A 23,325-nucleotide genomic window follows, 5' to 3' on the forward strand; every position below is an offset into this window, starting at 1 on the left:
GGCGTGTCCAAACCCCGGCCCGTGGACCAAATGGGGTCCATGTTCAAATTTCCACTGGCCTACAGGTTCCTATCTTAAAATTAAGTATATGCAACCCCCAGCACTATCTAAGAACTGTGTGTACAATGTCTTGATTGTGATTGGCTACATTACATTATAAGCCATTGTAAGCTTGTGGCAACAACATGACCTGACCTTCAGAGTCTAAAGGGCAAAATGAAAGTACAGATTTATTTGTTTCTGCAATCAGAACCACAGAGGTTTGTACTTCTGAATAAATAAATGTTACTATCCTGTTCACATGATTTAAATGTAGAAGTTTTCAGTGAGCGTTCAAAAGTAAATAATACATAGCAGCCGTTTTTTTGTAATGTTTTCTAAATTTTGCTACGATCCAACTATTTTTGAAAATGTTATAATATCATGTTAATATCAGTGACGTGCGGTGAGGTTAATGGCTGGTGAGGCACTGACGTCATCAGTCAGATTTACAAACATATGAACCATACTGAGTAACTTATTCACCATTTAATTGACAACAGGTAACGTGTTTTGTTTAAAATATCATTTCGACATGTTTTTTTTCATATACAAACTGCAGCTTAGAAAAAAGCACAAACATTATTATAGTCTTACCTTTACTTGTAAATAAAGTCCATTCGCCGCTCCTTCTGAAGAAAATGACTTGCTGCTTGCTATCACTTCTTCTATTATTTTTTAGCGTCATAATCTCAGGGCTCACCGGCGCCCCCTAACATGAGGCACGGGAACTTCTGGCCTCACCCAGCGGCTTTTTTGCCGGCGTTTAGCGCTCAGCACAAGAAACACGTCCCTCACATACAGTTATTTATAAAAAACAAACACTGTACATCATATACATCTGCTAAATTATGTAAACTCAGCTCATATAGTACAAGTGATTGAACCGACATACAGAGAGACAGCAGTACCGTCTGACTGCATAGGTATTGCGCAATCCAAGGTGAGCCTCAGCGGGCTGGTGCCTCATCGCACGTCACTTATTAGTATCTGAACGGCAAATGCGGAAATTCAGCGATTTTGAAAAGAAAAAACACCCAAAAATGGTACATTTAAATGGAAAATGACTGCAAAGCACAAATTACTGATTAAATATAATAATTGAATTTATTTTTTCTCTTTTCTTCCCATAATGACAGGTGAGGCACAGCCTCACCTGCCTCTCCTGACTGCACGTCACTGGTTAATATTATGTTTAAACTGTCTGTGTTCTGTAAATAGGTAAAGCCTTCTTGCTCTGGTTAGGTGATTACCAACAAAATTCCTCTGAAGTTCAGCAGCATGTAAAGTTAGGAAACATTCAATTCACATGAAGTAAAGACAAAGAAAAATTGACAGTTTCTGTTCCTCTATAGTTTATAAAACGGGACTTTTTATATAGTTTTTGGTAAAATTTGGATTCCTAATTCTGAATTTCAATATTTTTTCTTTTTTTAAAAACATTTTTACTCTTTTTTTTGGCTTGTTTGCTGTAAAATCCAATGACCTCATTTCTCTAAAGTTGATTTAAAAATAACTTCTTTTTTTCCTCACTTGCACTTCTGTCTTTGTCTCTCGTCTTTCTTTTTCTGGGTGCCAGGTTCCGACAGAAGATTATCTCTCCCAGTTATCCTGGCAGGACTCCCCCCTTTATACTGAAACCCAGCAGGAAAGGCGTAACTCCCAGCTGGAGCCTCCCGTTCCTGATCCAGGCCAGAAGGCGGTGCAGATCATGGACTTATGGGAACAGTATTCTGACCTAACCACAGGAAGATGCTATTATGTCAACAGCGTTACTAAGGAAAGGTCATGGAAACCTCCCCGCCGGTCTCGTGCTCAGAGTTCTAATAAGGTAAAGTATCCCACATCACAAAGCACGCTGCATTTCTAAATCAATATTTCCACTGACGCCCCTGAAACGGGCGCACAGCTTAACAAGGGTCTCAGTTTAGGGCTGAATGAAAGTGTCATTTCTCCAAGGAAATGTCAGATAAAGTCAAGTTGTAAAATATTACACCTGTTTTTATTTATGTGCATTTGGGATGTGACTATCAGCACTAACTGGGATGTTTAAGGAAGTGCAGCGTGCAGCCTGGATGGTATTTCATTCATTAAACAGACAGAGGATTTCCTGATCATAACACCGGTTCAGTCTTCTCCACAAAGATGAAGAATCCCGTATGAATATTAGGGGCAAATGCTTGAAAGGCCACAAAGTCACTTTTGCTGTCATTTTCTTATCTTGTTCCAGACCTGAACATTATGGCCAAACCAAAGTGTATCCAAGGTTTTGGAGAGTCTGGTATTAGTGTTGTATATAAGACTCTAACCACTTTTTAAACTTTTCACAACACAGCAGTGAATCTAAGTGTGCGGGAACCAAGAGTTAAAAGTAAAAATACAAAGTTCAGTTAAATCAATTTTATCTTATGGGTTGTAGCGATGTTGAATTCCGCCTCTTCTCAGAGAGCTGGCTTTTTGGATTGCCTCACTAAAAAGAACTAGCTCTTTCGGCTCCCCAAGAGCCCTTAAGGTTGTTCTGTTGCTTTATTTAATTGATAATCACCAACTACTGTATATAAATGTATGCAAAAAAAATACTTTTTTTGAAGTGTGTGATATGTATAAACTTTTATTCCTTCCAGATAAAATGTTCAAAATAAATGATAAACACAAAAAACAGCTGTATACAATTTAACTTTTAACTTCTGGTACATAAAATTTTAGCTTTTTCTTTTTTAAACAAATTTGAGTCAAAACAACACAAAACTTTTAATGGTCAAGTAAAATTGTGATGAGACTGTGCTGTAGTAAATACTACACTGAAACTGTCACGAGATGGGCTTGTTTTCTCTCTCAGCAGAGAATGTACTAAGTGCTCCTATTTTACAAGCTCTATCTGTGCTTATAGGTCACTCCAGGTCAACCTCAGCATTTTTACCGCGATGCCAGCCATCTGTCACTCCCACTCACTGAGACGGGCAATGGAACAATGCACAAGGTAAACACAGTTTTTAAATAAGCTAAAGTCAAGTGAAAACAGAATTTAACCATCCTTGTTGGAGGCCAATAAGTGTGATTGAACATCCACTTTTGTATAAGTCCAATTAACAAACAGAATAGTTCTTGCACTACATGCAAAGTCCTGAGATGATTTGATAAACAAAACGCAGACGTCATCAGGCTCGTCGCCAAATACACGTCTCTACAAAATTGAAGTCCCTGATTGGTTTGACCTGGTTCAACGTGCATTCAATGGCCACCAGGTTATACAGAGCCCGAAACTTGCTTATCTATGCGTGAACGCAGAAGCCCACTTTTTATTGAAGTTCTAAGTGAGTACATTTCAATGTTGCGTCTTCTTCCTGTTGACGCTGAAAAGGACAACCTTGCAAATACTAGAGAATATCTTCTTCTATAGGTTACTAAATGTTTTTTGGCATATTCATGAAAGTGCCGAAGACATCTCTCTAGAACACCACATAAGGTCATTTCAAAACTGTTTTTAACCTTAAATTTTATAAACGGACAGCAGAGACCTCAACGTCATTGCGAGGCGAGCTCATGTTGTAATAATTTCACTGACACAGGATCTCACAGAGGCTTGCATGATCAAATGTGACTTCATGGCATGACTCTCCACCACGCCAACTTGTCTTTCTTAACACATGGTAAAGGCGCTTGTGTTTTCCCTGCACAAATTGTGAGCCTCTAACTGTGTCTAACTGATAACAGTTGTGCTTTGACATCTGTAAGCACAGGCAGTAGAAACCACAGGAAAGCAAATCACCTCTTAGAAAAATACACATTTACCGCCTCTCCTTTGTCTCTACATCAGCTCTGAGTCCCACAGTATAATCTACGGTAGATAAATTTACCTCAATCTTCATCTGACCAATTCGACTCCACACACACCCTTATTTTCTAAAGATGTTACAGCTCTCAATAACAAAGCAATACCTGCTGTGCTGATCCAGATGGGTAAGAGCCTTCTGGGCCACAAACAGAGAAATAGTGAGGAATTTTAGGTACATTAAAGAGCACATTTGAAGCAGTCACTGAAACCTTCCAGTCAGCTAAAACTACTCCCAGCTCCGGCATTAAAAAACCTTGTCAGAATCAGCTCCCTGTGCTTTTAAATATTTAAACCCTTATTGTTTTTTTCTTATAAAAGCATTTAGTCTTTGCTTTTGGGGGAGAGGTAGGATATATTATATATAAGACTGACCCGTACATCCAATCACGTGTGACGTTTATGAGGTGGATCAATACGAGCCGCGTGATCCAGATTGCCAGCGATAACTATTTTGCATCTCAACTTAGCATTGCCTCAGACTTGCGTCACTGTTTCAAATTTAATGTTGTTCATCAAAAAATGCCTGCATGATCAAAGCCGTGATTCTCCACATCAAGTCAGCTCCAGATGCGTTCTGGTGACCCATATGTGTCACTCTCTATTCAGAACAACATGACGTGTAATAGATACAGCATGCCACATAGGTTTATTGGCCAGGTGTAAAAACCCCAGGGGCCTATTTTACTTGTCAGCACAGAGCATTTGCCAGTCTAATTTTGGATTCTGAAAACACCTGTAAGCCCCGCAATTGTCCAGGGAGGCCCCCCAACTTAAAAGTTTTGTTGTGGTTTTTTTTTTTTTTGTCTTTGGAAAACCTTTAAAACCCTCTGGTAGATTTTATTTGTACCTAAGCTGTTTCTTAGTTTGTCTTTCAGTCATGAGGAAGGTTGAGTTATGCTGATTTCAATGCTTTATCACTTGTGCATGACTGAGGACTTTTCTTAAATGTGAGGTCATGACCTTCTGGTTTCCTAGATTTGCAGAAATAGTTTGTAACTGAGGTCTCTCTTCATCAAACTGACCAATTCTGAAGTTCTTTTTTCATGCTGCAGAAACAGAAATGGACGTTTTTCATTGGAAGCTGGTTTAACATTTGAAGCACAGCTTTTTATCTCTCACATCCCTTTGACTCTGAACAACATTAAGTGAAGGGTGTCAACTTCTAATGCTGATAAGTACTTATTTTACTTAGCTTGTATAATTGTACCATTTTAGAGAAGTCTTCTGTAAAAGTTATTTTCAGAAAATGGGATTGCCTTGTACGTAAAGGCAATCTGTCTTAGAGGCCCATTCTGAGTAAAATTGTGTTTTGGGTGATTTTAATAAACTTTTCAGACGATGGAGGACATATATAATAAAAAGAAAATAGAAAATAAGCGTTAAAATTGTATTACTGATGATTAGTTCTTTATTCAATTTGTTGGCAATTAGGAGCAGACAAAGAAAATGCTGTTTAAGAAAGAGCTTATTTGTGAAATAGAAAATATGCTAGGCGGGCCACAAGCTCTGTGCTCCACTCCATTCTGATGTATCCACACAAATTGATCCATGTACGTCTTTGTTTGTCCTTGTCTGCGCTGACATCTGGCTCCAAACTCTACAGCTGGGTTGCCTGCCATTTTTGTTGCACCGGTAATATTAGGTTGGAATTGTGATGGGCTGTAAACTAGTGGGAGAACGTGTAAATAGATGGGTGATTGGAAATGGGGGTGGGGTTCCTCTGCGCCAAACCGTCCTGCCCACAACTCAGAGGCAAATTTCTAACTAACTGTTGTTTCTGCAGAAATTAAGTCGTATAGAAAACAACAGATTTTTTTTATTTTGACCAAAAACGGCATAAACATAATTCAAAGGCAACTGGGAATGCTTTTAAAATAAAGCAAAAAATGATAGGAGTGGGACTTTAAAAGGAAATAAAAGCCCTCAAAACTGTAAAAACTTTATGAAGTCAGCAGGTGGAGCTCTAGTTTGACAGCCAAAAATAATGAAGTTTATGTTTGTGATGTTTTGCATGTGTTCACTGAGCGCAAAAACCTTCACAGACATAAAAGAAGAAGAGTTTCCTAAACACACACACCTAGACCATGTAACTTTGTGATTTTTTTTTTTTGTCACATTATGTCCTGCTCTGCTGTTCAAGGTCTCATCTTTGCACCTTGGCCAGTTTTGACAGAACATCTTCTAAGAAGCATCAAATACCTCATGAACCACACAACTCTATACATAGAGGGACTGTTCAGCTGCCTCTTTATAGAGCATTTATGGAGACAAAAAGTGAGAAAGGAAGATGGTGAACTCTACTATTAATAAAAATTCTTTCTTTAATGGTGACGTTAAACATGAGATTGAGGTGGCCTTTCTCACTGATGATCACACCACACTATGCATGTGTCACTTCCTCTCAGCTTTCAAAAGGTCTACACATCTCTCTTGCTGTGGGTTTTTTCCCCACATACTGTTGCAGTAAGTAGGTACATGTTTGGGGAAAAGGGGCTTTATAACCTCACAGTACATTGTGGGTACACATCAGGGCGAAAGTCGTTAGTCAGTGGTTAATGTAACATCATGCGCAGAGGACTGGAAGGATGACTCAGTAGAGTGCACACCTCCTGCTTCGCTGCTGCACATGTTAAATGTGGCAGCTGATAAAGTCAGCTTCCCTTTTAGAAGAGGGAAGTAGGAGCATGAGGGTGAGCAGTGTAGTCTTTTTGCATTTTTTTTTCCATCTCTGATGAGAAGGACATGACATGAAACCACATGATAGCGAAGAGCTGTATTTGAAAAAGAAAATAACAGCTGACCTCAACCTGGACTGGGTGAACTGACACAATGAGCACCTTTCCTGTGAGTTCATTTTGGTTTCTCACCCTGTCTTCTCTATTAATAGTGTTTATTATATCTAATCATATGTCTGTCACTTTTCACTTATCAACTGTTTGTTTTTTTGGTTAATCGGTTTATAACTTTTGTGTTTGCTCTGTTAGTCAGTTGTCTAAACGTCATAAATAGTGACCTTTGTGAAAAAGAGCTGCATTGTAGCTCGAAACCCCTCCGCCCCAGTCAAACGAACATTTCACTCTGACTGAGCAGCAACGGCTTGGATTTACTTTCATCTGAAAGTACCGGTAGCAAATGTGTTGCCTTCTCTGTGCTATCACAGTGACTCAAAGCAGTTAGGATGTCAGCAGGGCAGAGAACAAGTTTCGCTGCTAGTTTATTGAATCGCAGCTTCACGAATTTGTCAGCATCCTGTTTTTTTTTTCACACGGATGTGAAATTTCCTCAACTTTTTGCTGTATCTCAAACACCAACCCCCACATTTTGGATCGACTTAATAAAAGAACCTCAGTGGCCTTTTATTTTACCATTACTTTCTGTTTTTACCATTTAACAGGAAAGGGAGATTTGTTTGATGTGCTAACAGTTTGCTGCATCTGCTTTTGTCCTGTCTTTGTCCTTTCTGGCTCCCTTGCTTCTTTTAGCTGTCACCTGACTTCATCTTTGGAAGGAACATGGACAGTGGCTGGCAGGTGAACCAGGTAAAACTCTTCACTGCCTGCTGCTACATTAGTTCACTAAAAGAAAAACAGTTCTGACTCTGACCACACAAAAAGCCAATTTTTTACATGCTTTGCATTGTCTGCACATCACACAGCTGTTTTGTTGCTTCACTTAAGGGGATGTGACATAACTTTGGAGAGTTTGGGTTCCAGCTTGATTTTGTCATGTTAACTTTGTGTGCATGATTTGCCACGTGCACAAGGATATTTGTAGAAATATAGAGATTATGTGCACTTAAAAAATTTTTTTAAACTTAAAATCCTGTGCATTGTTTGCATGCCTGCTTCTGTAGTGTTTTGTTTGTGCTCAGAGACGTTTTTTTTTTTTTTAAAGCTCCATTCAAACTAAAAAACTGAAAAGATTTGCCAAAACTGCATCTCAACTGTAATACTGTAAAATACATTGAGGTATGCTCTTTGAATTCTCAGGGATCAGCATTTATGCATATCAAGGAGGCAAATAAGCAACTCATGGTGGAAAAGAAATGCTATTACCCAAGCAGTTGTTACTGCAACGTGTTGCATCACAGTGGGGTGTGGGTGCGCTTGCTCTAAAGCCCTTTTAAAGGCCTGCTCTTTGCAAAGGAGCAGATTTGGGTCTTAATGCTAATCCTCCCTGCTCGAAGAGACACAAACATTAGTAAGGATATTTAGTCTTATTCCTAAAACTAGGTTATGGGGATTGGGAACTCAATTATGGCTGTTTCTGCATAAAAAAGTTAGATTTTTGCTAGTTTTGGTTTGCAGGCATATATGTTTGTCTTGCATTTAATGTAAAAAAAGAGCACATGCTGTGCATATTCAGTGTTATTATAGGTGAACCTGGCGGCAGATCAGTGTGTGTGAATCACTGGTAATTACCTCGTTAATAATTGCTTGCTTTCCAAGTAAAGAATTGACAAAAACAAGGGCTTATAGTGAGCATTGTTTGATATCTGCATATGGCAGCACATTCCAGCCTCTAGACAGAAATCTGCATGTTTATAAAAAAAAAAAGATTATGATGGTTGTTTGAAGACAGCTGATAAGACTTTAAGGTTGAATTTATTACTTTTAAGCTTTTTTTCCCTCTGATTTACATTTTTTATGCTGACACAAATGTGATAAACAAACACTTTTTGTTTCAACGCTTCAATGAACTTCCAGTGTCAACGTTATGATTGTGTACAATACAAAATAAAAGATGTGTGATAATATGATGCCATGGATGTAATTAAGTTTCAGGTTTTGCACCATTGTGTATTTTCTTTTGCACATAAGAAAGTTAAGGTATATTTTAAACTCATGTACAAAATGGAAAAATATTAGAGAGAATTTAATTTTGAGAAGTACCTCACGTTCCTTTTTTACTGGAGCACGATAATGGTAATATTTGTTTGATAAACTTTTGTTTTCATGTTCACTGTTCTCTTTGTATTAATATATACTTCTCATTCTTTGAAAGAGTCTCTTATTCATCGTTGAAGCCACCAATTGGGCAAATTATCCCAGTTGAAAAGATAAGAAAGGCCTATAATTTTCATCATAGGTAAACCTCAACTATGAGAGACAAAATGAGAAAATAAATCCAGAAAATCACATTGTCAGATTTTTAAAGAATACATTTGTAAATTATGGTGGAAAATAAGTATTTGGTCACCTACAAACAAGCTAAATTTCTGGCTCTCACAGACCTGTAACTTCTTCTGTTAGAGGATCTTCCGTCCTCGTTTTCTGTATTAATTACGTCTGTTTGAACTGTTATCTATATAAAACTATCTCAAACAGTCACTCTCCAAACTCCACTATGGCCAAGACCAAAGAGCTAAGTGATTAGTTATCAAAAAATGGAAGTCTGTGGGTTTTTTCTTAAGCTTGTAGCAGGAAATAAAATTTAACCGAGCCAAGTTAGTCCAATGCAATCTTTTTTTTAAAGCTCCAAACTGTCCTTTTTTTTTAAGACAGGCACAAGTTAAAGCACACCAACAAAAAAGAAATTGCTAAAATCTAATACTAAAGTAAATTTTAAGACAGAAATTCTTTTAAACATAGTAAAAATGTATTTGAAAAACTGAAATGCAAAATAGAATTTAAATTAGGAGGTAGCTAAAAGACATTTAAAAATGAGATAAATAAGTAAAAAAGAAAAGTTGAATCATTGTTAAATGTGAAAGACTTGAAAAAGGAAAATAATTTATGTGTAAAAGCTTAGTAGGTAAGATAAAGCCAAACCCCCACATTTTAATGTTGTATCCACAAGTGTGAAGTTTCTCCTTTACATCTTTAATTATGTTCTGTTGGGAATTAAAATATTGTCTCATGTGGCTTAAAACATCTTTTTTGAAAACATCCCCACCTTTTATGGAATTTAGGTTGTTTAATATTTTAATAAAATAACAAAAGTAGCTACACTGTGTACAGTAATGATAAAAATAATCACATTTCACTTTTTTGCAGCTAATTATTTTGAAGTAAATAGTGAATCATAGTGAAAAACAAAATCGTTTTCCAGGTTAAACTCATTAAATTTACTCTTTTTTTTTACCCCTCTTCGATCTTGCTCCCTCAAACGTGAATTTGAAGAGCATGCAACGTGCTGTCTCCTCTGACACGCTGAGCACCAAAGCATTCGAAGAGCAGCCTCACAATTTTGCAGGAGTTTATGACGCCAAGCAGCAGCTGTGCCACTCCCAGTCAATGATCCTGCCTGAGAACGGAAAGGTATTCGCCTCCAAAGAGCACACACAACCACAAACATGCACTGTTTGTCGAGAGGGAAAGAAAGAAAACCAACTGTTAGCAGAAAAAATAGAACAGACATGCAAGTACTCACTGACAAGTGAATGCAATAAATCTTTTTACTTTTTTGCAGCTGGTCCACCAAGATTATTCCTGCAATGTGGCCAACATCATTGTGGAGCCCCCATCTCCTGAGAGCTCCCCTGACAGTGATGGCTGCCCTCCTGTAAGGATGACTTCCATATTAGTTTGTATTTGAGGACGCATTGAAAACAAATGTTCTTGATATTTTCTCATAGAAACATCAGACAGTTGCAACGATACTTTTTTTAAAAACATTTTTACCCCTTCTTTTCTCATCTTAAATTGTTTTGTTTCCCGGTCATTCCACACTGTATGAAACACTTACAGTATGGAGCTATACTAAGTCTTTAATCTGCTCTCTCCCACCTTAAATGGGGGCATACCGCAGTGGGAGACTTACGAGCAGCTCTTCCTATTTTTTGAATGATGCAACAGTCAGGTGTAATGACTTTGCTCTGGATGAAAAATATAGCACAGAGGAAAAGCCCTTTGAGGTACCTAACTGTTCAATTTTAAATGCACCCCTATGTACTCTTTTTCATTTTGGCAACCTATGCCTATTTTAGGCTATACCATTAGTTTGACATAATGCATAATAGTGATCACTACAGTTTTTTGGGGGATTTTGACAGTATTGATGTGTTTCCAGGAGCTGGAGAAAGCAGGCCTCCTGAACAAGACAAAGATCGCAGAAGGAGGTAGAAAACTTAGGTGAGGCTCTTTTAGAGGAAAATATTCTTAGTGTAATTAATTGTGTCTGTAAGTCTAGTCCAAAATTGTTTTTGCGTTGTGTTCCAGGAAAAATTGGTGCTCCTCCTGGGTGGTCTTAGTTGGAAACAGTCTGGTTTTCTACAAGGATCCTAAATCACAGTCTCCTTCCAGCTGGGTGAGACACACTCAGACTTTGTTGACCCAAATAAGTTCACATGATGTCATCAGTTGGATTTTTTTATAATAATACAAAAAAACACAAGATGATTTTACAGAAGAAATGTTGGTTGATTAATTTTGAATAGATATTTGTTATGTTGTGTTTGTCAAACCCAGAAACCAGGAAGCAGTCGTCCAGAAAGCAGTGTGGATTTAAGAGGAGCGCAGCTGCACTGGGCCAACGAGCTGTCAAGCAAGAAGAATGTCTTCAAGGTACAAATCAAAAAAATCTAAAAGAAGGGACTGTCACACAGAAATAAAAGAAGATGCAACTTTTAATTGTCTTTCTCTGCCATTAGTGGCTTTTTACATCAATTTGCTTCAATAAAATTTAAAGCTTGTTTTTGTTTGAAGGTTTGAACTTAGAAATATGTAAATAAATATAAGATTCTGAAGTGACTCAAAGTAAAGAGCTGAAAGTAAATTGACATTTGTTTCCTTGGAAAAAAATTATCAGAATTATTACAGTAAATCAAACTTGTATATTAGTGCCTGCATACATTTTTACTTTAAAAATAAAAGGAAATAACAGTGTGTGTAAATTTCCTGATGTCCTGTTTCTAACTGCATCCTCTTTGGTTGGTGCGTCACACTCAAACTCAGTCTGAAAATGTGTGTTTTAGTTACGAACGGTCACCGGCAACGAGTTCCTGCTGCAGTCAGAGACGGACTCTCTGATCAGAGAATGGTACAACACCATCAAGAATGTCATTGACAGGCTGGTGAGAAGCACACACACAACCAGAAATCTACAACACACAACTTCTCGTGGCAGCAAGATATAAGCTTTATACTCTGTATGATAGAAATATTCACTGCTAAAACTTTCAGTAAAGATCCCACTTACTATGGAATATTTTTGGCAGTGTGAAACAGTATAGACTCACTTTTAAGAGTGATGAATTTAGACTATTTTAGATACATTTCTATATTTAATTTAAAGTCCAACTCCGATCATGTTTTGATCTATTGTAAAAGAGTTTCCAGTGGTCTCTTAATTATGATTATGCATTTTTAGACAAAATCGAAAAACCTGCATTTTTTTTAGGACATAGTTTCCGCAGAGCAGCAGGAGTTTATTAAAAATTGGCCTCTGATTTGTTGGCGTGGAGTAAGATCACCACCATTTCCGATCATCCATCTGTTTACATGCTCTCCTGCTAGCTTACAGCCCCTTACACCCCCAAGCTAATTTAAACGGTGCAAATATGTGAGCAATATCGTAGCTATCCAGCCGTACAGTAATTGCCAGATGTCAGCTCAGACGAAGAAAACAAAGACGTACATGGATCTATTTGTCTGCAAGTGGATGTATTGAAATGGAACAAAGCAGGGAGCTTGTGGCCTACGATAGTAGCTCCTACATCACAGCTACCACCTCTTTCAGACAGCATTTTTTGTCAGCTCCTGATTCACGATTTGAATCGAGGAATCCTCAGAAATGCCATTTCAAGCTTAACTTTTGTTATGTTCTCTATCACAGAAAAACACCACAAAAACATGTTAAGAACGGCAAAAACACAATTTTTATTGGCATGAGTCTCAAACGCTGTCACAGTGTGGTCTAGATTATGCAACACATTTTCACCATGAGAATTGGATCCCCATTCTTCCTAATGGCAGTTGTAGACACATGTTCTCTGCATAAATTAAAAATATTAGTGTTGAGACTTTTGTGCAGTACCTACTTGAATCACCTTTGACATGTGAAGGTATTCTACTTTTTTCTTTGAAAGAGTCTTTTATTCATCGTTCAAAGAGATCTGACTTGCATGGGAAGCGTTAGTGCACTGCTCTTTTCTCGTATCTTCAGAAATGGTGAACTGGGTTCAGGTAGATGCCCTCACTCCATTTATCTCTTAAAAAAGTAACTCCTGAGTTTTTTTTCATGGCATGCTTTTGAGTGGTTTTCTTGAACCCTCAGGAGATGTTTTTTAGTATCAGTCTTTTCTCTGTCTTCCCTTTCTCAGCTTGTGTAATAGAAGAACATCCCTCAATGAACAATGCTGGCATCCCCAAGATTAACTGTTAATTTGTTGTTGGTTTGACATACAGTTCAACCCCCCCTTTTTTTACATCAGATAACAGGGTTTTAGTTTGGTCCTATGGTGAGTCATGCTGTAAAAATGATCTCTTTTTAAGACTCTTCCATTTTCATCTGGACCTCTGGATCTCATTTATTAATGAACCCTCTACAATGAGACTCGAATACAAGCACGGATGTAATCTGATGGTGTTCAGGCAACTTTATGAGGCATAATTGCTCTACAATCATGCTGAAGAAGCATCGAGTTGATAGACTTCAAAAACTGATTCTTAAGAAAGTCAACAGATCCTTGTTTCAAGAACAATTGTTTTACTTTCTGTCTTACATAAAATAATCTTATCAAGAAGGTTTTTCAATAAAAAGATACTCTTAGTTGAAGAAAAAAATGTCTTACAGTCTAGAATTTATTTCTTAAAAAAAGAATTCTTGGAAAGATTTTTGTTGTTGAACCTTTACTTTTCCAAGTAGGTCGATTGATAAAAAATACGACAACCTGAGTTTGCAGCAACAACACAAAATCAATAATGACAGTGTAGTAAAAGTTACATGCACATCTTTCCGCATCAATATTTATTATAAAAGGTCAACAGGAGGCACCAAGTTACTGTTTACAATAAAAAAGACAGAAAGAGACCCATAAAACATCTGTATTCATCACAAACCACACCTGTTAAAGATGTCTTAAAGGCAGCTAAGAAGACCAAGCTACACAACTTCAAGGTTTTCTGTAATTTATTCCAGTCAGAGTGGGCAGTAAAAAAAGAATGAGGAGCAGCCCAGGGTGGTACAACCTTGGTGAGGCAGTCACTAGAACAAAAACTACAAGAACTAATAGTAGAAATATTAAGAAGGGAATGAAGGTTATAAACGATAATTTTTCTTACCTCTGTCACAAGAACAGGCACAAGTGCAGCAGGTTTATTAGCTCAGCTAAAAGTCAACAAAGCTTAATTAGGGTCAGGCAGGCAGGGGTCGATAACAGGCATAAGATCATCAGAGGAAAGAGAGGGTAGTCAACATCCAGGCGAGAGTCAGGGCAGGGGGCAGGCAAACAGAGTCAGAGACAGGTTCAGGAGTGAAGGCTCGGTAATGAAGGCAGAGTAGTACAAACCATAATTCATACTAAGTGTGGCTCAGTGCAGTGCTTAAGGAGACCTGTAACTGATTGAGTGATTGAGATTTAGGTATGTGGCATCCTGGAAGTCCACGCCGGGGTTGCTGGGAGATGAAGTGCATTCAGTAGTCTGGAGATGGTTCCCGCTGGTGACCACAGAGGAAGACAGAGTTCTGACTTCTGAAAACCCCATCGGAAGTTTTTATTTTTTGCTTATTTAGAGAAAATAAATTTCGACTTATTTCTAATGTTTTTGCAGTGAAAAATGTCTTCATAAAGTGTCAGCTACCTGTGCTGCGATCAGTGGGTCTAAATACTTGTCTGGAGTAACTGTATTTTTACCACTCACCCACTCATGTGTTTACCCTTCAGGACCGTGAAAATCCACTGGACAATGTGCTCCTGTACACTCTGAGGAGAGCAGGCAGTGTGGAGATGCTGGACCACAGCGGGGACGAGGATGAGAGGAGAGCCTCTCGTAAGTCATCGCCATGACTTTTCACACCACATAAAAACGTCCTTTCTTCAACTCTGCCCTTCCCTCCAGTTCACAACGTCTTCTATCCGTCATCGTCATCATCACTCTGTTTTCTAAACTTCCACACAGGCGTCTTCAAGTCCTCAGTCATGTCTACCATCAAGCCAACTTATTTTTTAACTCAAACCTCTTGTCAGATTATCCCTCCGTCAGTTCTGTCCCACCTCTACCGTCGTCCTACCATCCCGCTTTTCATTCTATCCACCATCCCTTCTCATCTGCTCTGCTGCCCTAAAGTCAAACGCTCCCCATTGACCTCCTCCTCTTTCTCGTCCCTGTCCTTCACCTCCTCCTCTCCTCGCTCCGCAGTCCCTCGCTCTGCATCCAACCTGGAGAACACAGAGAAGAAAAGAGTAAGAACCCGGCTGAAGAAGCTGATTCTAAAAAGACCCCCTCTTCAGGCTTTGCAGGAAAAAGGCCTCATTAAAGGTATGTTTGCTGTTGACACTGTTTGAAGACAGCTTTACCTCACAAAATCAGGTTTTTTTTCTCCTTAAGACAGCTTTTTTAGACATTTTTGCAACAGTTTGATTTTGCTGCAGCAATTTCACAATTCCTGATAAATGCAGTCACACTCTTTCCACCCGTACTTTTTTAGTTTATAGCTTTTTGTAAAAAAAAGTTTTTTTTCCCCTGATGTGTAACTCAGGTGGATGGTAATCTTATAATTCCTTTATTTTTTGGCGGAAGTTACTTTTATAGCTTTGGAGCAAAACGTCATTCAGAAGTAAAATTACTTCTGCCTTTCCCTGATTTAGACGACTATTTATGTAAATGGTAGCACATGGCATTAAGATCAACGTACAACAGTGAGTGAGTTCATTTTCCTCACTTGTGGTTTAGTGTCGTGTCCCAAACCTCCAGTACCAGTCCACGGGACAGTTCGTACCGGGCCGCAAAGAAAAAAAAGCACAGCCTACATTTTTTTATGTTTTATTTCAAAATTTGTATTTTGAAAACTTCTGGATTCTCCCCTCCACATCTGACTCCTTCTTGACGCATGTCAAGTCGCTCATCGTTGTGTTGAAAATCCATTTCCTGTTCTGTTAAAGTGGCTGCGCTGAGTGCTAAGTTAAAGTTGATACCCCCAAGCTAGAACAAACCTATTTGTAGCATTTCTTTTTGCAGGAAAGCGCCCGTGAAGAAACAGAAGAACCAAAACTAAGACAAAATCCAAGAGTCTTTACTTCAAATATGGATTTACTGCAACAGTTGTTCCCACACATCATAATAATGAAGCATAATATTTAGTGTTAATGTTACGAAGGCACTCCAAGTAAAGTCACTCAAATGGTGGATTTACATTTATTTTTATATTTAGCAAATATTCCTTTTATTGACTTTTTTTTTTTCTTATTTTTCTGTCGTACCCTAAAAGTCAGACGAGGCTTAAATTGGTGTATAATTTTTTTAAGCTTCCTCTTTGACAGGTATGGGTTAAGGGAAAATCTGTACCACATTTTACTACTTACCACATGAAATCTAGTGTACAAGTTAAATTTAAACCAGCTTCAGATATGTCACTGAGGATGAAGAATAAGCGTTAAAAAATCAGAAATATTACTGCTGTACTCCTTTTTTAAATTCTTCTTCTATTCGCTGTGGTTACTCCAAGAGACCCACACATATCCCTAGAATTAATATTCTGCTGGCTTTGCAAGCAGCGTTTTAATTGTGCAGCCCTTTGCAGATATACTCCCTTTTCCATAAATCGGAGGACTCTGGAGGATGCTGGCTTCAAGTCATAAATAAGTCACTCTTCTTGCAGTCCTGCATTTGCAGTGTCCCTTTAAACGCAACTGTGCTCCTGATTGTGAGCTTCAGGGTGACTGAGTGCAAGAGACTGCAGGAAGGAGATGCAGCCAGCAGTGTTATGAATGAATGAGCTTAAAATGCTGAGAGCGGTACCCCCCCTCTGCATCCTCATTCATATACTTTTGTGCAGAAACTCAGATTAATGGAGGAACTACTAGAAATTCAATGACAGATCTCTGTGACCCCTTTAGGATTTAAAAAAAAATTCCTAATATTTTAACAGTGTGTTTTAGAATACATGGCATGCGCTCTTACACAGCAGGATAATGGCACTGTACACTAAACCTATAATCTACAGTCTATGGAGAGCATGAGTTGAATTGCATCATTCAGTGTGAGCTTAAATGTCTGCTGGGAGCCCAGTCCAACTGTGAGGTTTTCTCTTTTTTTCCAAAGCGAGCACAAAACACATCAGTAGATTATCTTTAAGCCTGGCTCTTACATAGGAAAAAAAGAGTCTGCAGTGCATTGAGGAGAGGAAAAACTATTTAAAAAAAAAAAAACAACTAAATCTAACATTAAAATGCATTTGTGTGTCCATCTGATGTTGCTCCACAGATCAAGTGTTTGGCTGCAGCCTGGAGATGCTGTGTGAGCGCGAGAGATGCACGGTTCCTCGCTTCGTCAGGCTCTGCACTGAGGCTGTGGAGAGGAGAGGTACAGCTGCTGCACACACTCCTCTCCTAATGTGATCTCAGCTCAGTGTTTACACTTTTGAAAGTGCACTAAAACTTGTTTTGAGCACCAGCTGACAGCAGCTCTAAGCTCACTGTTATTGAAGCTCTTTGACATCAATCGTCTAAAGCACATCTGCTGAAAAATATATGCGGTGGCTCGACGAAGAGCCAACTTAAATGCTGAAATTCAGAGAGGATCTTTTGACAGCTGCCAGCCAGGAGAAGTATAAATAAGAGGAAATTGAATTGTTTTAAGAAAAAAACAATGCTGCAATAAATAGTTAATGCACCAAAAGTCATTGTTTGACGCTCTAAAGCCTTGGTGTGAATATTTAAATATGTTTAAAAGAAAATAAATTCAGATCAAAGCACTTGGCTTACTTATGTTTCATATTAAATTGATTTAATTGTCCTGAGTATTGTTTTCCTTCTGTTTAACTCTTCATCTGAAGTTGTAGTGCTGTATTAAGGTTGTAGGTGTCAAATTTTAAAAATCCACTTAAAAAAAAAGCCTTTCCCAGCTAAACAGATGGTAGAAACTATAAAATCACCAAAGCATAGCAACATTATCACTATTTTATCACATTTATGACAAAACAAGGAAGTTACTCAAAACTTGATTTTTGTGGTTGAATCACAAATGACATTTTTAAACAAAGTTGCATCAAATTATTACAGTCCCAAAGTATTTTTGTAACTGTAAGGTAAAGAGTAACGTAAAAAGATAAAAAGTAAAAGAAAACTTCTAGCAAACATCAAGAAAATGTTTCTTTCTCTAGATTTATTTGGAATTCCTTCACAATCATAATTAAATTGACCTCATGAATCTAATTTAATGGAAAAAGGTTTACATCTATGTGTCAAATCCAATGCATAATTTGGTGAAGTTTGCTTCTTTACTGCCAGCATCATAAAGTTGATTTTGCTTGTAATTCTTTTTTCCATTTGTCTGATCGTATAGAATACTTTACACAGTTGATGCATTATATGCAACAGATAAGGCTGTGTTCTCACAGGACCTTTACAGAATGCAGAAGTAGCTGTATTTTACATATAAATGTCTGTGTTTTAAAAATCTAACTTTATTGTGCGAATACGATACTGTTATCTGTACGGAATCATTAATGCAAGTGTTTTTTTTTTTTTTTTCAAATATGTCATAAACCTGCAGCCGCATACATTTCTGAGATTGTTTTTTTTTTTACTGTTTTCTTTATTTATTTTTTTATAACTGCTTTAATTTTTTTTTTTATGTTTGTTACATTTTTCGAATGGTGAGGAGCTCAAATAGAAAAAAAGTAGAATTTGTGTCTCATAACTTCCATGGCCTCCTACCCAGCAAGACATTTTGCATGTTAAGAGGAACGTTCACATTTTATTAAGGTTAACGGTTGTGCGAGTTTTATGTTTTTCTAGTTGTTTTTAAGTAAAACTGCTGAAAGTTCTGAATGTCCTTCCATCTAGTCATACATATGTAAACACTATGTCAAGATAAAAGAATATACAGACATATTGAATTATTAATGCTTCCATGACTGGAAACAATTAGAGGAACGCAACCTGGGGAAAACACCACTTTATGCTCAAACACACACACTCTGGACTCTGAAACTAACCTGACAGCCCAGGGATGCTCCACCGTCTGACCTGCCTTGTGTGGTTTGCAGGCCTGGACACTGATGGCATCTACAGAGTGTCTGGGAACCTGGCGGTGATTCAGAAGCTCCGCTTCCTGGTGAACCACGGTGAGAACGACGTAGAGGAGGATGAACCCCAGTGTCAATCAGTGGCAATAAAATGATCATTAAATAGTTAGGGGAGGAGAGAAAGTTGATATTTTTCCACGATTTTCTTCTTTTTTTGGCAGGTACTCACTGTAGCATCATAACATCTGATGCTTGTTTAAATTTGGATAATGATGTTGAAAATTCAACCTCCACTCACCTCAGATTTGCTGTTTTGTGGATAGAAAACATTCATTTGAGAGATGCAGAAAGCCGTCTGAGTAACTGTTGGTTTTTGCAGAGCGAGCAGTGACCACAGACGGCCGCTACATGTTCCCCACAGAGTTTGTACAAGGTAGATCCAGGCAGATTTTCGGCAAAACAAACGCTCTCGCGCCTCACTCGGCCTGCTTGTTATGTGCATCATTTGCTGCATAATTTGAACACTTCAGTAAATTCCTCCGAATTCCCTTCTCACAGAGCCGAGCTGCCCCGCAGACGGGCACTGAACAGCACTTTGTGTTTTTTGTTTTTTTTTGTTTTGCTACCATTTGCTTGATGTGTGTACGTCCCTTTAGGCTTTGTGCTTCAAGTTTTCTGATGTAATAACACGCAGCAGGTTGTACAGCGAGCTCTCGCGCAGTCTGTGGCTGCCACCAAGTGGACGAAACCGTACCAGCTACAAGGCGCTCTAATCCTCTAGCAGCACCTCCGATTGATGTTCCTCAGCTCAGGATAGAGGGAGATCTTGCTTCTCAAACCATGAATTTTGACCTTAGTGGCCCACGATCAAATTAAATCCTTTTCTGGAATCCTTTTGATGTAATTTGGGAAGCATTAGTTGGGCCTTTGTGTCAAAAGAAATGTGCTTTGTTGCCTTCAGTGTTTTTTTTTTGCGCCTCTACTTACTTCTCTAATGCTTTTTGCCTTCTCCCGCTTCATGAAACGCCTCAGCCTAACAGTTCACACTCATCTCATGTCAACTGATGTATTTGTACGTATTTGAAAGAACTCTTTGTTTCTCTTTTTTTCCCCCTCCCTCTGTATGTCTGAATCATTCCCTCTCCCCCTTCTTCATGTGTATCTCAGAAGAAAAGCTGAATTTGGATGAGAGTGAGTGGGAAGACATTCATGTCATCACGGGGGCTTTGAAACTTTTCTTCCGGGAGCTTCCTGAGCCTGTTGTGCCCTTCGGTTTCTTTACCGACATCGTGGAGACGCTCAGTGAGTGACCACCGTCAGTCAAGATCTTGCTGTCTGTATTTCACTTTTACCATAAGGAAAGTTAGCGTCAAACAAACCAATGGTCAACTTTAGTCATATCAGTCATATAAATGCTGGTTCAGTTTTTGTTGTGCGCATGTTTGATTTTAAAATGATTTCTGATTAAAACTCATCAAATTAGGCAGCCAGAATTTATTTCTGTCTTATTAGGAATATTAATATTTCCTTACATGAGTTGCTCTGATTAATGTTTACAGTTTTACAGATACAGTACAGACCAAAAGTTTGGACACACTGTCCTATTCATTTGATTGAGAAGGTGTGTCCAAACTGTTGGTCTGTACTATAAATCCATCTTTTTTGATGCCACTTTTTTTAGCCCCTTCTCGAGCACAACTGAGGAGCTCTGAGGTGTTTCCAGCCATAATCTCCCCACTTAGTCCTAATTCTGCCCTGAGGCCTCTTCTCAGCTGGACTTGTCTGAAACATTTCCAGTTGGAGGCTGGAGGAGGCATCAAGCCAACTTGGCTCCTAGAAGAGCTGTGACTTTGCTTCAAGACAGCTGAGCTCTTCAGTCTGTCCTGTAGAAGCTCACTTTAGATGGGATTGTTCCAGTCACAGCACAGTGCACAACACAATATTACAATTCAGTTTATCTGTTTATAAAGGTCATTTGAAAATCCCTATGCAATAAGAAAAATATATGTAATTCCTAATAAATATTATTAATAAGGCCAGATTTCTTCTATAGAATCTATGTGACCAACAGATAACATTAATCCCCATACCAAGGGAGCAAAAGACAACTAACAATCTGAAGAAATTAAGAAAAATCCTTGTTTCAAGAAAAATGTCTCGTCTTGCAAGAAAAATAATCTTATCAAGAAAGTTTTTCAAAAAAAAAATTACCTTAGTTTAAAAAAAAGAATTTTTTATCTTAAAATGCATGTCCAAAAATTCTCCATAAGACCATTTTTCATACCACAATGGTATTTTTTTTCTTTCTTGATAAAGCAACTCTGGGGTAGAAATTTTTGGCTTATCTCTAAGGGGCCTGTTTTTGCAGTGTTTAAAGGACTAACTACTGCACTGAATGAGGAAACAAACACCAAATCTGCTATAGGGCAAAAGAGATGCAGCGATTAAGGACCAAGAACAGTTGATCATAAAGACATATACAGTAATAGTTATTGCAGCAGCAATATATTTGACATTTGATTGTAGTTGGACAAGCAGATAAACAATTCAGTACTTTTGGTTAAGCTCTGTCTTCACCAAACTGATCAGAGCAGCGTCCACATGGACATTTTCACCAATAATTACTGAAAAATGACATTCCTGTTGTGTTTTTGTTTTTCTGCAATACAGATTTCAAACAGGAGTGTGCATTATTGTCATCTTTATTTGGTGCAATCTTATGAAAAGCAGTTCTCCATGCAGCTTTAGTTTAAAAGTTCCCCTGGGTTGACTTTTTTTGTACACACCTTCATCTTGGCCTGATATGTGGTGGACAAAGGCGGTTCATTCCCTTCCTCATTTGTTTTAGGGTTTTTAGTTTGAAATGCATTTGCAGAAATCAAACAACTACACATTTCTTTTGATTTAATGCAACATTTGTCTTTTAGTAAATGTATTCTATTCTAATTTCCCCTTTTTGTTGAGCATTTTTTTTTAGTTAAAGTCTGCTTTGATGTTTTTCTTTCACTGCAGCACAAACCTCTAAGGTTTTAGGGCATAATTGGTACAAAATATCTTGATTTTTAAGAATGAGCTTGCTTTACAAATGTTAGTTACGAAGATTAAAAAAAGATGAACAAAAGGGATAGAAAAAATGATCCTTGCATTGATTTATAATGAGAAAAATGAGTTACCATCGCACACCTCAACTTGTTTACAAACCCCGAGATTTTCTGCTGTAATTTGTTAACTTTCGCTGATGTTGTATGACTTAAAACAAGTGACACATTGAAATTGTTTCTCAATATTGTTAATAGTTTCCAAAGAAGCAGTTTCCTTTTTCTGGCTCACTTTACGTGGGACAGTATGGGGACTGTGTCGGTTAAAACTGACTCAAAATCAGCTCCAGCTCCCAAGCAAAGGTTTTCATAATAAATGTCATGTTTGCATCAGTTTGGTTCTTTTGAATCTATTGTCAATGCAGTGATGGCATCACAGTCCTGAAAGAATTAAAGAAATATGTTTCCTTTGACTGGATTCAGTTAATTTGATTAAAATAAGCTTATATGGATTGTTTTGATTATTTTTGACTTATCCTTTAAAATTGCAGATAATGCAGCACTTCATAATCAAAAAACGCTCCCTTGACTGGATTAAGTCAAAAACAATAAAAGATTAAATAAAAATTATGTTCATGCGGCATTTCTTGCTCTTTCTGGAGTGTTTACCCTAATGCAGCACTGATAAGAAAACCCACAGCTGAATTAGATTAGATGATAGTTGGTTTAACTCTGCATATTAGATATGCAAAAAAGGTTTCATTTCCTAATAAATAACAAGAAATAGAGTGCAACTGATAGCATTTATTGTCGTCTGATACACGTCTTATTCTGTGTTGCAGAGATGCCAGATTACGTGGAAAAAGTGGATCGCATGAAGTGTCTGGTGCTCAATATGCCTCCTCCAAACCACGACACGCTGCAGTTCATGTGCCAGCATCTCAGACGGTAAGAGGGCAGAGGTCAAATGTTAAGCAGCTTTCATTTTATTTAGAAACATGTATTTATTATTATTTGTCTGTCAGGCTTTAAAGTCCCACTCTGATCATCTTTTTATCTGTTGTAATAATCTTCCCAGTGGTCTTTTAATTTGGTTTGTGCCATATAAAAGAAAAAAAAACCTGTGTCATTTTCTAGGACATAGTTTCTGCAGAGCAGCTGTAGGGCATTAGAAATTCACCTTCAAGTTGTGGATGGAACTGTTGGCATGGAGTTAGCTTGTCCCACTTCCCATCATCCCTTTGTTTACACTCTCTCCCGCTTGTTTACAGCCCCTCACTCCCC

The 23,325-nt window shown here is 38.0% G+C and overlaps 1 protein-coding gene across 4 annotated transcripts in view; it reads left to right on the top strand.

Moving 5' to 3' along the window:
* Nucleotides 1-23,325, top strand: part of arhgap9 (Rho GTPase activating protein 9) — a 48,663-nt gene that overhangs the window by 19,372 nt on the left and 5,966 nt on the right. Inside the window, exons 6-21 of one of the 4 annotated variants that reach the window (XM_011474872.3) lie at nucleotides 1,619-1,870; nucleotides 2,930-3,019; nucleotides 7,357-7,413; nucleotides 9,997-10,134; nucleotides 10,286-10,378; nucleotides 10,886-10,947; nucleotides 11,035-11,122; nucleotides 11,284-11,379; nucleotides 11,790-11,888; nucleotides 14,700-14,805; nucleotides 15,175-15,294; nucleotides 17,239-17,337; nucleotides 19,025-19,102; nucleotides 19,383-19,436; nucleotides 20,171-20,305; nucleotides 22,884-22,989. In XM_011474872.3, coding sequence (XP_011473174.1) covers nucleotides 1,619-1,870; nucleotides 2,930-3,019; nucleotides 7,357-7,413; nucleotides 9,997-10,134; nucleotides 10,286-10,378; nucleotides 10,886-10,947; nucleotides 11,035-11,122; nucleotides 11,284-11,379; nucleotides 11,790-11,888; nucleotides 14,700-14,805; nucleotides 15,175-15,294; nucleotides 17,239-17,337; nucleotides 19,025-19,102; nucleotides 19,383-19,436; nucleotides 20,171-20,305; nucleotides 22,884-22,989 — 1,673 coding nt within the window. The remainder of the gene's footprint in view (nucleotides 1-1,618; nucleotides 1,871-2,929; nucleotides 3,020-7,356; nucleotides 7,414-9,996; nucleotides 10,135-10,285; nucleotides 10,379-10,885; nucleotides 10,948-11,034; nucleotides 11,123-11,283; nucleotides 11,380-11,789; nucleotides 11,889-14,699; nucleotides 14,806-15,174; nucleotides 15,295-17,238; nucleotides 17,338-19,024; nucleotides 19,103-19,382; nucleotides 19,437-20,170; nucleotides 20,306-22,883; nucleotides 22,990-23,325) is intronic. The other 3 variants (XM_011474874.3, XM_011474875.3, XM_020703165.2) reach the window with 3 other exon arrangements.

This window comes from Oryzias latipes, chromosome 5 (genome assembly GCF_002234675.1).
Source record: "Oryzias latipes chromosome 5, ASM223467v1".
Classification (NCBI taxonomy): domain Eukaryota; kingdom Metazoa; phylum Chordata; class Actinopteri; order Beloniformes; family Adrianichthyidae; genus Oryzias; species Oryzias latipes.